The sequence below is a fragment of the Rhinolophus sinicus genome, linkage group LG02 (genome assembly GCF_036562045.2).
Source record: "Rhinolophus sinicus isolate RSC01 linkage group LG02, ASM3656204v1, whole genome shotgun sequence".
In the NCBI taxonomy this organism is placed as follows: Eukaryota; Metazoa; Chordata; class Mammalia; order Chiroptera; family Rhinolophidae; genus Rhinolophus; species Rhinolophus sinicus.
The window spans coordinates 183,037,140-183,051,549 of NC_133752.1; the positions used below are offsets into that span (position 1 = coordinate 183,037,140).

Here is a 14,410-nt window from a genome sequence, read left to right on the forward strand (position 1 = left end):
TACAGATGAAATGATAAAGTATCTCAGATTCACAGCAAAACAATCTAGTGAGGGAAACAGGGAGTGAATTAACCAAGAGTTGATAATTATTAGTGCAGAGTTAAAGGTGTATTAGGATTCAATACAGTATTCTCTTTGTCTTAGTACATGTTTGAAGTTTTCCATACTAAAAATAAATTTAAAAAAAAAGATTGGACCTAGAAAATGTGAAGTTTTAATTCAGTTAAACAGGTTTCTACTGCGCACCTTTTTCAAACCAAGTAACATATCTATGCTTGTGCCTACTGCCTTCGTCACAGTGCAATCCACAATTGATATTGAAGTGGTCAAAATGCAGTCCCCAGGTTCTAATGGAGTCCAAGGAAGTGGATCAATAAACTGATAAGAATCGAGTCCTCGATTTCTTCACAGATTGAAAGTAGTGCTCTCATTTTACCAGAACTGTACTTTAAAACCCTAAAACCAACATCTTTAATTACACTTAAAGCCAATAGGTAACTTATTAAGTTTACCACTGACTTTTTTGCATATGAAATGATGCATTCATGATGTTGGTAATATTGACATGGAACATACCTACCATTCAGAATTCAAGAGCACATTATATAATGGAGTTCTTTGTAATGATACTGCTTGTGTTTTATAATAACGTAGGTGATAACACTTCTCTTCCCGTCATGAAATTTAAAAATTAAGAGTGTGGAGTTAGCAAGGGGTTTTTTTTTGTGTGTGTGTTTTTCAATTTATATTAACTCCAGGAAGTACACCACATCCTTCCCATCACAAAGTCCACTTGTGCATTTTACAAGGAAGTTTTCGAGGTAAACTCCCTTGTGATTGATAAGAAGTCAAAGGACAGAGGGTTTCCCTGAAGCTGTTTGAGGATATAACACACACCTCTATCTCAGTAAACGATCTCAGCTTCACTGCTATTATCTGCCCAAATCTAGAGCATAGATTTAAGGTTGTGCTGATCAGCATAACCTTAATACATTTGTGTATAAGGACACTATAGCCATCTGTCCTTTTGTCCCTAGAACAATCTGATATTTCAGATCACAGATCTGTTTGTTTTGCATTTTGGACCACATTAGAAATGGGGAGAAGAAAAATCTTCTCTCCCTGCCAGATTTTACAATGTAACTGAGCCAAACAACACAGAAGCCCTTTGGAGATGTGCTCCTGGTGACAACCACCAAGGGAGGAAGCACAGTCATTCAGGATTTAGATTACAGGGGGTGCTCATTCTGAGGAATGGAGAATGGCTGTTTGGCATATCCTAGGGAATCATTGCCCAGTGAGGTCTGTCCCTCTACTGATCTACAGAACTTTTGGAGCTACGGACCCAGGAACCCAAAGAAACTGCTAGTGGAGACACTGAACCCACCTTTCCCACCTCAAGCTGATGCAGGTCACTGGCAACATTCCTCCATCTCCCCAGCTCCCCAAAGAGAGAACAGGGTCTATTAAAAATGAATCCCAAAATGTGACATAATTGGTAACTCTAAAACGTACCTTGATTCAAAGCCAGGGCAGGGGCATAAATAACAATTCCTGTATACAGAATCTAGGAGGAAGAAGAAAATAAATAAATACTATGAATTACAAAATAAAATATCAGTATTTTTTTCTATAAATTCAATTATGAATTAAAATAGAAGTTTCAATATGCTTAATAAAATTTGTTTATAACTTGAAAAATGTTATTTAAGTTGATTCTCGTTTTCCAGTTATGGTGTGGTCATAGCTTACAAAATATTTTATGACGAATGTTGTGTAAAAATATGGACTTTTCATGTGCTTTGTGTAGTCACTAATCCATCAACTCAAGTTTAAAATCATTTATCCTAGATCTAAAACAATGAGAATGAAAGAATACAAATTTTAAAGTGGGTGGCCCCTCATCCTTCAAACTATTATTGGTAATCACCACATAATTAATTAGGAAAACAGTGAAAATTTCAGAAACTCGTTTGTAAAATTTTGCATGCCTATTAAACAAAAGTGAAAATTTGTACTAAAAATTCCTGAAAGCCAACCAAAACTGTATTCCATCTTTTTCATTTTGTTTATTTGTTTCATTTACACGTTTAACAAATATTCAGTAATCGGGGGTACAACAGTAAATAAGATAAATAAGGTATTTTTGCTCAGAATATCATTGCCATTGTACTTGATCTTTCAAATATATCACATAGAAGCTAATTCTACGATTTCTTTATAAAAACATAAAAATACCATATTATGTAGTATTTGAATATTTGATTATATTACATGGTTAGATCTATGGAAGTAAATCCTTCAAATGGGAGATACTAAAGCTCCCCTCTTTCTGCAAGGATGAACTACATTTCCACAATCATTATTCTATCCAAGTGAAGATGTGAAAACATGACCACAGGCCAGCTTCTAAATACTAGCCCCCACTTTTCATTTGTATTGGCATTTCTAACAGTGATCCAAAGAGTGTCTGAATTGTTAGAGAGTACAAGCTACCAGCCTCAGCTCTGTGCCAGAATCTCTACCAGACCCCAAAGGGCCCCTTCCTTTTACACTGCAAGTGTTAAGGACTGATATAATTTAAGGGATATAATTTACAAAGATATAAATAAGAGTTGAGTTAAATAATTTACAAAGGCACTCTCTTGTGTTGTAGAAATGCTTAGGTAGCTTTTGATTAGAGAAATGGTACTGTAAATAGAGATGGGAATGAAAACTTTCTAGACTTCTATTATCGAACCCATCCCTAGAGCACTTAGCTGCCAAGAGGAAGATAGATATAAATCATGTGACAATGATCATGACAAGCCTCCAGCAGCCTGGATGAAGGGTGGGAAGCATTCTCTGTCACTGACTGCTTGGCAAATCTCTGCTTTCCATTTGTGTCAATCAGTAAATCTATACTTGCATATTCTTGAATTACTGGACTGTTGCTTGGCTTTAAAAACACCTCCATTGCTTCTTGGCCTTTTGGCTAAGATCAAGTGTAAAAACACCTCTCGAGTGCATGGTTCTGTTGTTTTACAATCAGTGACTGCTTCAATTGGGTCTATGTTTCAATTTTTTAAAAGAGATGAATGATTCATTTTTAAACTATGCTTTCCAATAAAGAAAAGTATTTCCTAATGTCTTTATATGTCAGTAAATTTTTTCAAACCTATTCAACATGTTGCAAAATACTATGAAGCATACAATTTGTTTTCCCTTTGTTACAATTCCTACTCTCAGCTACTATAGCTCTTTCAAATATCTTTGTCATCTCAATAATGCCTTTACAGAGATTTTGGTGAGGTGGTGGGATAGGGAAAAACATATTTTCCTAAAACAACATAACTGTTGCTTGATCAATATAATGTTTAACATTCATTGAAATCATTCTGTTTTTCCAGGAAGTAATATATTTGCTAAAACACTGTTTAGTGATCTTAAGGGTTAATGCTGTGTAGTGACTAGTGTTTTTCCTTTTTTGTTTTCTCCTACTTTCAACATTTCTTTATTTACCTCTCAAGGCATCGGTGCCAAAAAAACTTGGCACCGATGCCTTGGTTAAAAATATTTTAGATGATAAAAGATCAAATAAATTAATGGAGAGCTACTTACTGTTTGAATAATGTAGAAGATTGTTCCACAGAGACGAACATATTTGTTAAATCGAAGTTCTAAATACTGTTTCCAAAAAAGAAAACATGGTTAATATGTTTAACCTCTGGACACCTTTTTTTCTTAAATCAGAAGCTTAGGAAGTAAAGGAGTTAGAAATGTAAAGCAATTGCATAGTTAATTTGTATTCTCTATTTTACTATTATTTTTATTTACATATAGCAAAATTGACTCGTTTTAGAGTACAGTTCAGTGGGTTTTAACACATACAGAACAGTTCCCTCACCCCCAGAAAACTCCCTCATGTTGCTCCATTATAGTCAAACCCTCCACGACCTCTTAACCTTGGCAATCACTAATCTGTTCTCCACCCCTAGTTTTGCTTTTTCCAGAACGTCATATAAATGGAATTTATATTCTGCATTTTTTAAATGAGCAAAATGTTGATTCCCCCTTGCTTTTGGTATCTACTCCATTCATTTCCTTTAATTCACTTAGTAAACTAACCCTCTCCCACTGCAGGCAATTGTGAGGGGATTGTCAATCACGGTGCCCTGCATCACATGACCCAACTCAGCTAATCAGCTTCTCTTCCCAATGGGTATTTGAATCTTAGAGGCAAGATACTATGTTGGTGCAAAAGTAATGCGGTTTAAAAGGTTAAAAATAATTGCAAAAACCGCAATTACTTTTGCACCAACCTAATATAAAGAGAAAATGAATGGAGCAAAAGCAGGTTGATTCTGACAAGGGGGCCTGAAGAGTCTGCCGTGGCTTTTGTCCTTTTCACAGTCTGTTTGTGCAGCTTTTCCCTGTTATATGTGCTACTCCCATATTCTTCCAATATTTTTTTTTACCTTAAGTCAACCCAAGTCAGTTTCTGTTCAGAGCCAACGACCCTGCCAATTCTTCCTACTCTCCTTGATGTCGGCTATATCTTATGATACAATCTGCTTATCTCCTGTATGATATATCATAATGCATTATAGAGTGAGAATTCTAGAATTTCAGAACTGGAAGGAACCTGGGGTCCAAAATAGTCTTTAACTTAAAGATTATCACTACATGTAGAGAGAATTTTAAGGCTGACAATAATCTTTTCATACAGCAGGGGGAAAAAGAGGAAAGAAAAACTGATGTTAGGTCATAGTCAGAGGAAAACACAGGATAATTTTGCTCCATAACCACAGCTCACATTGATAGATTATTTTCTTTGTACATTGTCCTCTCAACAATTCCGCAGGCAGGTTCTATGTATCAGCGCGTGAGAACACAAAGGCTCAGAGAGAACACCAAGGTTACAGCCTAATAATTGTTAGAGCCAGCACAGTGCAAATCAAGTACCATTTGATGCGAAAATCTGTGCATGTAACCACGACATTATTCAAAATAAACAAGTAAACAAACTGACCATGTGTCTAAGATTCATACAGAGTGAGTGGGTAGCACAAACATATAGTAGGACTTCCAAAAATAACTGACAGGTAAAAAAATAAATAAATAAATAAATATATATATATATATATATTGCAGTGTAGCACCTAAGGAGAAGAGTTCCAGCCCTTGTCCCAGCCTTCCTCCGGACTCCACAAACTTGGGGCAGTCATTCAAAATCTCAGGTTCCTCCTCTTGAAAATGAGGATCCTATAAATAAATCTTTCCACTCTGGCTTTGCAGAGTTTTGGAGACTACCAAATGCTATAAATGTTGTAAACTGTTCATTCAGCAGTAAGACGAGAAGAAGCTGGTATCCAAACCACAGGCCTTGAGAATCTGAATCTCAGTGAATTACGTGTTGTCAGAATCATCCAAGGATAATCTGGAAGGCATTTAGAAAACTCAAGAAGTGTCTTGAAGCCTGGAAACAGGGCAGTGTCCTCTCTTCAGAGTTATTTTGTAAAATTGTAGTAAGGAATGAATGTACGTGAATAGAGAAGTTTTGGCCTTTTCTGGGTACATGGATCCACATTGCTAGAGACTAAAGAAAAGTGAAGAGAGAATGTAATAAAGGTAAGAATGTAGCAAGTTGAACCAAATAACTTGAGTGTGTGTGTGTGCATTTCCCCCCCAAGATCAGCTGGATCCAGGCAAACCTATGGATTTAAGCTCACAGAAGACCACCTCAAGACAGATTCAAGAAGTCTACTATCTCAGCTATCAGTGTTACTGGGCTGCTAAAGAAATACCTGGAGGCCTCCCAGAAGCCCAAGGCACTGAGCTATTAATAGACATAGGCTCTAGGATTTCCAGACAAAACTACAGAATAATAGAAGGTGCCTATAGCAACAAAGATCTCTCACAGTCCTCAGAACTTTGAATAACTTAGGGACTCTAAGACTTCTACTGAATAATGGAGGAGGAGGAGGAAGAGGAAGAGGAGGAGGGAGAGGAGGAGGAGGAGAAAGAGGAGGAGGAGGAGGAGGGGGAGGGGGAGAAAAAGAGTCTGGACAACTCAGTTCAAACACCCAGATTTTGCTGGATCCAGAAAGATACTGCAGAAGTGGTGAATGAAATCCCATTCCTGCATTTGACTTCTTATTTGTGGGTCTGGGGGCTGTTAAACACCTACCAGGACTAAACTTTGAAGGCAGTGATAGGTAGCAAAGATGCTCTGAACAGCCAATTTTAGCTAATGAACTGTAAATGGGAAGACATTTACTACTTGAGCAAGAATGCCAGTATCACTCCATGCTAGACGTCTTATTCTGTATGGATGGCTCTACCTCTCAGCATAAAACAAACAAATATTCTTCAGGAAGCCTCACCAGAACCTTCCGAAGCAGCCAAGACGCACTACGGCACAGCCTCTAGGCAAGTGTCTACTTTGCTTCACGCTCCCTTCTGTGGCTTAACTTACTCTGAGTCTCTTGGGCTGCAAAATGGGGCTCTCATAGTACCTCCCTTACAAGGGCTGTTTTGAGGACTGAGTTAGATAATGTATGTGAAACATTCAGCCCAGGGCCCAGCATCGATTAAACATTCAATAAATGTTAGCTTTTTGCCATTTTTAACTGGAACCCTGCTAACGTAGGCTCCACCACTGGAAATGTGTGGAAAATCTGTTGCTGGTGGAGTTAACGTTGCTGGCCTGCAGAGGCACACCTCAGTGATAACGAGAACAGCACTCATCTGTGGGGACTGAGGTCATCTTGCCAGGTTCTTCAAAGCCTTTCTGAGATTTGCAGTTGGGGAACGACAGATCAGAGCTCACAGACCCAAATGTCTATGGGTCCCATGAGGTAACATACGTGAGTGACATTGGCCAGGTGTTCACATACTAATGTGTTGGAATATTCCTCATAGCCACTAAGAAATATGTTCTCTCACCACTCCCTTGAAATAAGAACTCCTTTCACCCCTGTCCATTTTCCCTTTTGTTTTTTGATAAAGACATTAAGTGCAGATAAAGATTTCTCTGTCATAAGAAAGTAACCATGCAAACACAATGATGGGTCCTCAGTATAGAGTGATAGCAACGGCCAGAAACTGCCTTCCTGTGGCCACAGGGAAAGTGGGCCCAAGGTCACCAGTCAAAAGAAGCCAGAATCTGGAGTTTTATTTAACTTCTCACCATCATTAAATGCTTTTTTTTTTTTTTTTTTTTTTTTTTTAAGCACCCTAAGGATCAAAAAAAAAAAAGACTGAAGACTGAGTTTGGCCTGGGGCAATCAGTTTGTTATCTTTGAGCAAATCAGAGACATTCCATCCTGCTCACTTCTGGGGTAAAGACTTTTCACTCTCCCAAATACAATGACCACATGGAGTATAAGGCAATGCAATCCCAGGGGTGCCTTGCCCTAGATGACGTCACTAGAGCCCTTGCAATTTGTCACCAACACTTATAGTGGCACTGGGGCCGTTGAACCAGCCTCACTAGGAAACCACCTTCCAGTAGCTCTGGATTGGAGCAAACACCATATACATTCAAGGACAGAGAAAGCTGCTGAGAATGAGACTCAGAGCTGCCCGGATAATGGCCTATCAGAGAAGACACTTCTGTAGGCGTGTGTATGTGGCTCATGGGTTAGCACCTGACTGAAGGAGATCACTGAGGGCAATGAACTGAACCCCACCAATCCCCTGAGCTTTTGTCCTCCCCAACATTCCCATTCAACAGCTCTTTAAACCAAACAGTCACCATCTTTGCAAAGCCCTTTCCTGCAGGCAACTTGAGAAAACCTATACCCAGTGGACCTGTGCAATAGGAAATCATCTGCCAGAGAGATGGCAGGTAGAGCTGTTTAAAAACCTTGCAGTCAAATTTTCCTAGTGATCCCAAGATAACCACGTCTCCCAGAACCACCACGACAAAACTTATGGCTGATATTTATTCAGCACTGACCCTGTGCCAGACACTATTCTAAATGCTACACTTGTATTATCTCATTTAATCCTCCCAACAACCACATGAGGTAAGTGGTATTATTTTCATTTTGAGATGAAAAACTAGGCACAAAAAGTTAAATATGTCACCCAAGTTTACCCACCTAGTTAAGTGGTAGAATTTGATCTCAAACTCAGGTACTGGGACAAGAGATACAGCACCTTAACCACTGGAGGGCCAGCCTCTCTTTGGAAGGTGTGTCTGTGAAGAGGGGAGAGGGGAAAGTACAAATGTTTCCACCAACTATCCTGGAAAAGTGAGCTTTGCCTGAGGATCTGGAACAAGGGGGTTCATTTCAAGGAGGAGGCGCTGAAACTTGAATGACTTACCCTCCACCAAGATAAAAAGTTTTCAAATCTTTCCCCTTGACTCGGAATTAAAGATGTTAAAGCAGAAAAAGCCTTAAGCAACACAACAGGTCTTAATCACTTTGGAAGGCTGTCTCCTTCACTTGAGACCCTGGGAGTACCTCCCAAGATGTTTTTCTCCTTTAAAGGACACCTCTTCCCAAAAGGGGGGTGTCGGGGGGGAGGAAGGCAATGGACCTGCACGGGGAGACATTTCGACTTGGTGGTGAGTCTGCCCTCGGGAAAATCCCTCCAGGAGCTTGACGAGTCCTCGCCTCTGCCTTCCCCAGCCCACCCTCGCCCGTTACCTCATAGGTGCTGGTGATTCCCAGTTTGTAGAACACTGGCAGGAAGACCTCCGCGGTGATGACCACCACTAGAAAGTAGGTGATGCCGAAGAGGCTGTATATCATCCCAAAACGGTAGACCTCGGCGGGGGTGCCCAGGACGGTGACGGCTGACATGAAGCTGGCGGTGAGGGACAGCGCCACTGGCACGGCGTGCATTCTGCGGCCGCCCATCAGGAAGTCCTTGGAGGTCTCCCGGCTGTCCCCCGCGAAGGCGTAGTAGATGCCGATGGCGGCCGAGATTAGCAGCACGGCGGCGAACACCACGTAGTCCCACACCGTGAAGGTGCCGATACCCGGTGACGGGTCCATCTCCGCACGGTCAGAGGGGCCCTGTGCGTAAACTGGCGTCCTCGAAGCGCGCAGCCTGGACTGCAGCTCTACCTGGGCTGCCTGGCGCTCACTTCTTATTTCCCCGCGCTGCAGGCGCGGCGGGCGTGGCGCCCTTCGGGGATTGGAGGCGTCCTCAGGTGTCTGTCCCGGAGAGCCCCGACAGCCTAGCGAAGGGGGGGGGGAGGCACGCGCCCTTAGCAACCTCTGCACCCACCGCAGCCAACAGACACCTTCGGGTCTGAGACCTCGGGAGGCTCCCACGCCGCGCTGAGCGCTCACCAGGTGCCAAGCCGAGTTGGCCCAGCTCTCTCAGGCGCCGCGGACACCTGGGCAGGTGACAATTGGATCCTCTTCCACGTCTGGCGAATCCACAGGGAGCGCTCGGCGCAAATTGTATCAACTGCACCGGATGGGACGCACCATTTAAGTGAGCAGGCGATCGATGGGCAGTTGTCACCTTTTCTTTTTTAGCTTTCCAGTTCAAAAGTCCGGGTCCTCATAAGAAGATACGCCTGAAGTTTTTAAATCGCCTTATTTGATGAATTAATGGGCGATGGGCGGGGGGAGAGTGGGGACAGTGTGCTCTGAGCCGAGGTATCAGTCCTGAGGCAGGTAAGCAATTATAAAGGAGAGGGACAGGTCTGTGCTATTGGTTGCCTGCGTTTGCATTCCACAATTATTTTTGATGCCCGACAGTCTCTCATAGAAATCATAGTTGCTGTAATATTAAGGAGCCTTACCTACTATGTAATGAGCCTTTACCATGTGATACATTAACGCGCTCGGCACTTTATACATCAACTAGTGTAATTCTTGCTATTTATCCTTGTTGAGATAGGAATCATCTCCATTTTTAAAATGAGGAAACTGGTTTAGAAAGGTTAAATCACTTGCCCAAGGAAATGCTGGAGATTAGGATTTTTAATCCAGTTAGGATTTCAGAATGTGTTCTCTTAATCATTTGCTGTATGTGGTAGAGCCCAAACGTAGATAGTGTGTTCAATGTAGGCATAAATATGTACACTTTCATGACGGCACTTGAAAACATATGGAAGACAAGATCATCGCCAGTATCAGTACTCAGGACATATTTTAAGTGGCTCGCCTTGGAATGTTACTAACCATGCATGAGTCACGCTTGTAAAGCAACGCGATTCTCGGGTTTTTCTTTTAAAATGGACACTCCAGCCAAATGTGCCCAGACATAGGTCTATTTCAGGCCATGCTTGTTCATTTTCGTACATCTGTATAATTTGGTAAAACAAGCCTTGATAAACAGAATACATTTAGCTGAGCCCAGTATGTGAAGAGGAAATAGAAGTGAAATCCAAGTAAAGCAATCACTTAAACAAATATGTGGCTTAGAATTATGTTGCAATTTTGTGAAGTTTGCTCTGTCATATACATATATACATATATATATACACATATATATGTGTATATATATATATACACATACATACGTATATATGTGTGTATACATATATATGTATGTATATGTATATATATATATACACACATACATATATGAGGTCAATTAAGTTTGTAAACTCATCCTAAAAAAAAGTGCTACATACCTCATTGCTGAATATCACTATGGTCACCTTCAAAGTACTCCCCTAGGGAAGCTATGCACCGACACAAGCGCCTAGTCCACCCTTCAAGGCAATTTTGGAACTCTTTTTCTGGAATAGCCATCAGAGCTGTTGTCTTATGACCTTCGATGTTCTGAATGTCATCAAAATGTCTTCCTTTCAATATTTCCTTTATCTTCAGGTAAAGAAAGATGACTTGGGGGCCAGATCAGGGAAGGTGTTCCAATACAGTTATTTGTTCACTGGCTAAAAACTGCCTCACAGACGGTGCCGCGTGAACTGATGCATTGTTGTGATGCAAGAGCCATGAAAAGTTCAGGTCATCTAACTTTTTCACGCAGCCTTTTCAGCACTTCCGAATAGTAAACTTGGTTAACTGCTTGTCCAGTTGGTACAAATTCATAATGAAAAATCCCTCTACTATCAAAAAAGGTTAGTAACATCACTGCAACATGTTTGTGAACTTAATTGTCAGAAAATATGTAAAAAATATATAGTATAGAAAATATATACAGTATATATAGAGGGTGCTAAGAAAATGTACACACATTTTAAGAAAGGAAAACCGTATTAAAATTGTAATAACATATACCAATAACAAGTCACATTTGACTTCTGCAATTACAAGAGCTGTTCAAAGTGGTTACCATCAGCGTCCAGACACTTCTGATGACAGAGAACTACTGCTTGAGCAACGCTGACCAAAATAGCTACTTGTATATATATTTTTGGCACCCCCAATATATAAACAACCTGTAAGCGTAACACAGAGGAATCCAGCTCAGGAAACTTTCTAGCAATTAAATGCATTTTCTGGAAACTTCCTTTAAAGCCAATAGCCCTAGATACGAGAAGATGCTATTTAAACAAAACTTGTTTTGTTGGTTTTTTTTTTTTTTTTTTTTTTAGATATCTAGAGTTAAGAACAGAACCTCAGGCAGCTAATGACCAATACATCTTTGCAGTCATGTTAGAGGAAGAACAGCTCGAGGTTAAACTCTAGACTCTGAAGACATCCACAAGCCGTGATATCTTGGGCAAGTACTTCTGTGCCTTAGCTTCCCACATCTAAAATGCAGATAATAATTCTTTTCTCATAGTGTTGTAGAGGATTAGATGAGACTATCTGCAAATATCCCTGGCACTGTAAGTGCTGGCATTGTATAACTCTTTAGCTGCTTTCGAATTTATTGACATTGGGGCTGAGGTAAAAGATGTTTTGGAAGTACCGCTGTTAGAAACAGCCTGTGTTCCCTATTTTCCCTTGCTTTATTACTTTTACAGAATGCCATGAACTATGTATAATCTATACCCTGTTATTTCAGATCTTGCAAATGTCTGATATATTTATCCAAACAGTGTTTTCAAAAAGAATTCATGAATTCTCTATTCTCCAAGCCTTTGCCTATATAATGTTGTTTATCTGGTATTTTCACACATGAAAAGAAAATTCAGCTGAGAAAACCTTAGGTCATAATCTTCTTATTCAAAATTTGTAGATATTTTCCTATTGTCCTTTCAAAATTAAAAAAAAAATATTCAATTACAGTTCACATTCAATATTATGTTAGTTTCAGGTGTACAGCATCGTGGTTAGACATTTATATAACTTATGAAGTGATTCTCCAGAGTCTAGTACCTACCTGACACCATACATAGTTATTACAATATTATTGACTATATTCCCTATGCTGTATGTTATATCCCCCTGACTACTCTGTAACTGCCAATTTGTACGTCTGGTTTTTTTAATGATAATGTTGAAAACATTTATTTACTAAATCACTTTGAGGTTGAATTACGGAAGATAATTTCATCAAATGTTTAATGAAAAATTGTGGTATACAATATACTTGTCTTTAGAAAAAAAGTCTAATTTACAAGTTAAAGAAAAAAGTATTTAAGTAAATGTAGGGTTTTTTTAAAAAAACACACATTCATTATATATTACTACCATAATAAAAATGGATTTCCTAAAAATAGCTTGAGCAGCCAATGAAATCTTAAGAAGTGAACCAAAATATTTTTCAATCCTATTCAGAAAATCTAATATGCTTACTTGCATGTTGAGTCTTTGCCAGTCTAATCTTGGTATAACCTCTTCTCCCATTCTGTGCCTCTCTTTATGTTTTATCTCATGCGTCCTTTTTGTTTTTAAGATGCATCTGTCTTTTGTATCTCCAGTATCCTTTTCCTCGTCAGTAGAGTCTTCTAAATCTTTGTATTCTTTGGCCATTTCTGAGGCTTTTTTAAGTTTGTCTTTCTGAGCCGTTTTCTTGACTTTTGATCTGGGGGTGAAGACTTCTGCATCTTCAGAGCTACTTTTCTTCCTCTTCCCTGTTCTGACCTAAGGTGAGCTGGTTACTTCAGCTCTTTCCCGTTTCTTCCTTTCCTTTGAGGATGGCTTCTGGGGTTCAGTGACCTCTCTTTCAGAGCCCTCAGACGTGGTCCTGGAGCTCTTCACTCTGCAGCCACTGCTGTCTTTCCCTGTGTCCACGTCCAGCCTTTTGGTCTGGAGACTGTCTTCCTTCTTCCCTTGCCCTTTCTTCTGCTTTTTCGTTTCTTCAGCTACTCTAAGGGCAGGAATGGGCTTATTTTTTGTGGTTTTAGGAAACATACCAGGTTTTCTTGGTGCTTCCTCTGGTGGGTTGTTAAGATACTCAATAGCTTTTGCTGCTTGTTCTTTTGTTTCAAATTCCACAAAGGCAAATCCCTTTGGATCTCCAGTAGATTTATAATGTGGTATACTTACATAAACAACATTGCCACTTTTCCCAAATACTCTTTCAATCCAGCTGTGATTATTTTGGGGAAGTAATTCCACATACACTGTCTACTCATCCTCATCCTGTGGTCTTTCACCCAAAGGCTTTTTTCTCCTGATCCTGGTGCCTTTTAAATCCAGCCCTACAACAGCTGAAATTTTCAGTGCTCTGGCTATTAGCTTTCCACCAGTGGTCAATTTTCTCACTTTGTTACAAGACATGAGAAGTGATATATCAACATACCCAACTCTAGATTTTTCTATGTGCTCTCAAAGAAATCTACCTTTGTGAAAATTTGCATCTCCAAACGAGAAGTCCACTTGCTTAGCTATATCTGCAAGTGCCTGTTTAACTTGAGACTCTTTCTTTTCTTTCTACTTCTTGTTTCTTTTCAGTACCTTCCAGAGAGACTCTGGACAGAGGACACAGGGCACAACTGTGGCCAAACTTCTATCCTGAAACCTGGGAACTAAAGTTTGTCCACATACACAAAAAAAGAGTAGACTCCCTGTACCCTTCGCCCATTCATCTCTTTCCCAAACTCTTTCCCCAAGACTGTAAATCTCCACTCAATATGTTTCAATACATCAGGTTATCACTGGGAACTGTTTGCTCTCTAGACCTGTTGCACAGTTATTTCCCTGGGATCTCAGTGTATTATACTCTGGGGATATTCCCTGTCTTTATCCAGTTGACCTCTTATTTCTTGAAGCTCGTGTTTCTTCTTTGGTATGTTTGTCTTGGCTGCATACACCGTCCAGCAGCTTCTGGAGAAAGAGTTCACAGGGCCTATCTCTTGAGAGGCAGCATGTCTGAAACAGACTTCATTCTCCTATCACACTCGGTGGATTACTGGGTAGAGGCTTGTCAACAACAGTCACGCACCGCGTAACAGTGTTCCGGTTAGCAATGGAGCGCGAATACAATGGCAATCCCATAAAATTATAATGGAACTGAAAAATTCCTATTGCCTAGTGATGTTGTAGCCATGGTGACGTAGTGTAATGCGTTACTCACCGCTACTAATAAGGATGTAAAG

General features: G+C 40.1%; 1 protein-coding gene and 1 pseudogene across 1 annotated transcript in view; both read right to left on the reverse strand.

Moving 5' to 3' along the window:
• The window catches only part of SLC5A8 (solute carrier family 5 member 8), a 46,973-nt gene extending 37,313 nt beyond the window's left edge, over positions 1-9,660 (reverse strand). Inside the window, exons 1-3 of the mRNA XM_074324926.1 lie at positions 8,640-9,660; positions 3,601-3,666; positions 1,508-1,567 (exon numbers count right to left, since the gene is read on the reverse strand). Coding sequence (XP_074181027.1) covers positions 1,508-1,567; positions 3,601-3,666; positions 8,640-8,990 — 477 coding nt within the window. The 5' untranslated portion in view covers positions 8,991-9,660. The remainder of the gene's footprint in view (positions 1-1,507; positions 1,568-3,600; positions 3,667-8,639) is intronic.
• On the reverse strand, positions 9,086-13,725 carry LOC109447588 (la-related protein 7; annotated as a pseudogene).
• Positions 13,726-14,410: the final 685 nt, after the last annotated feature.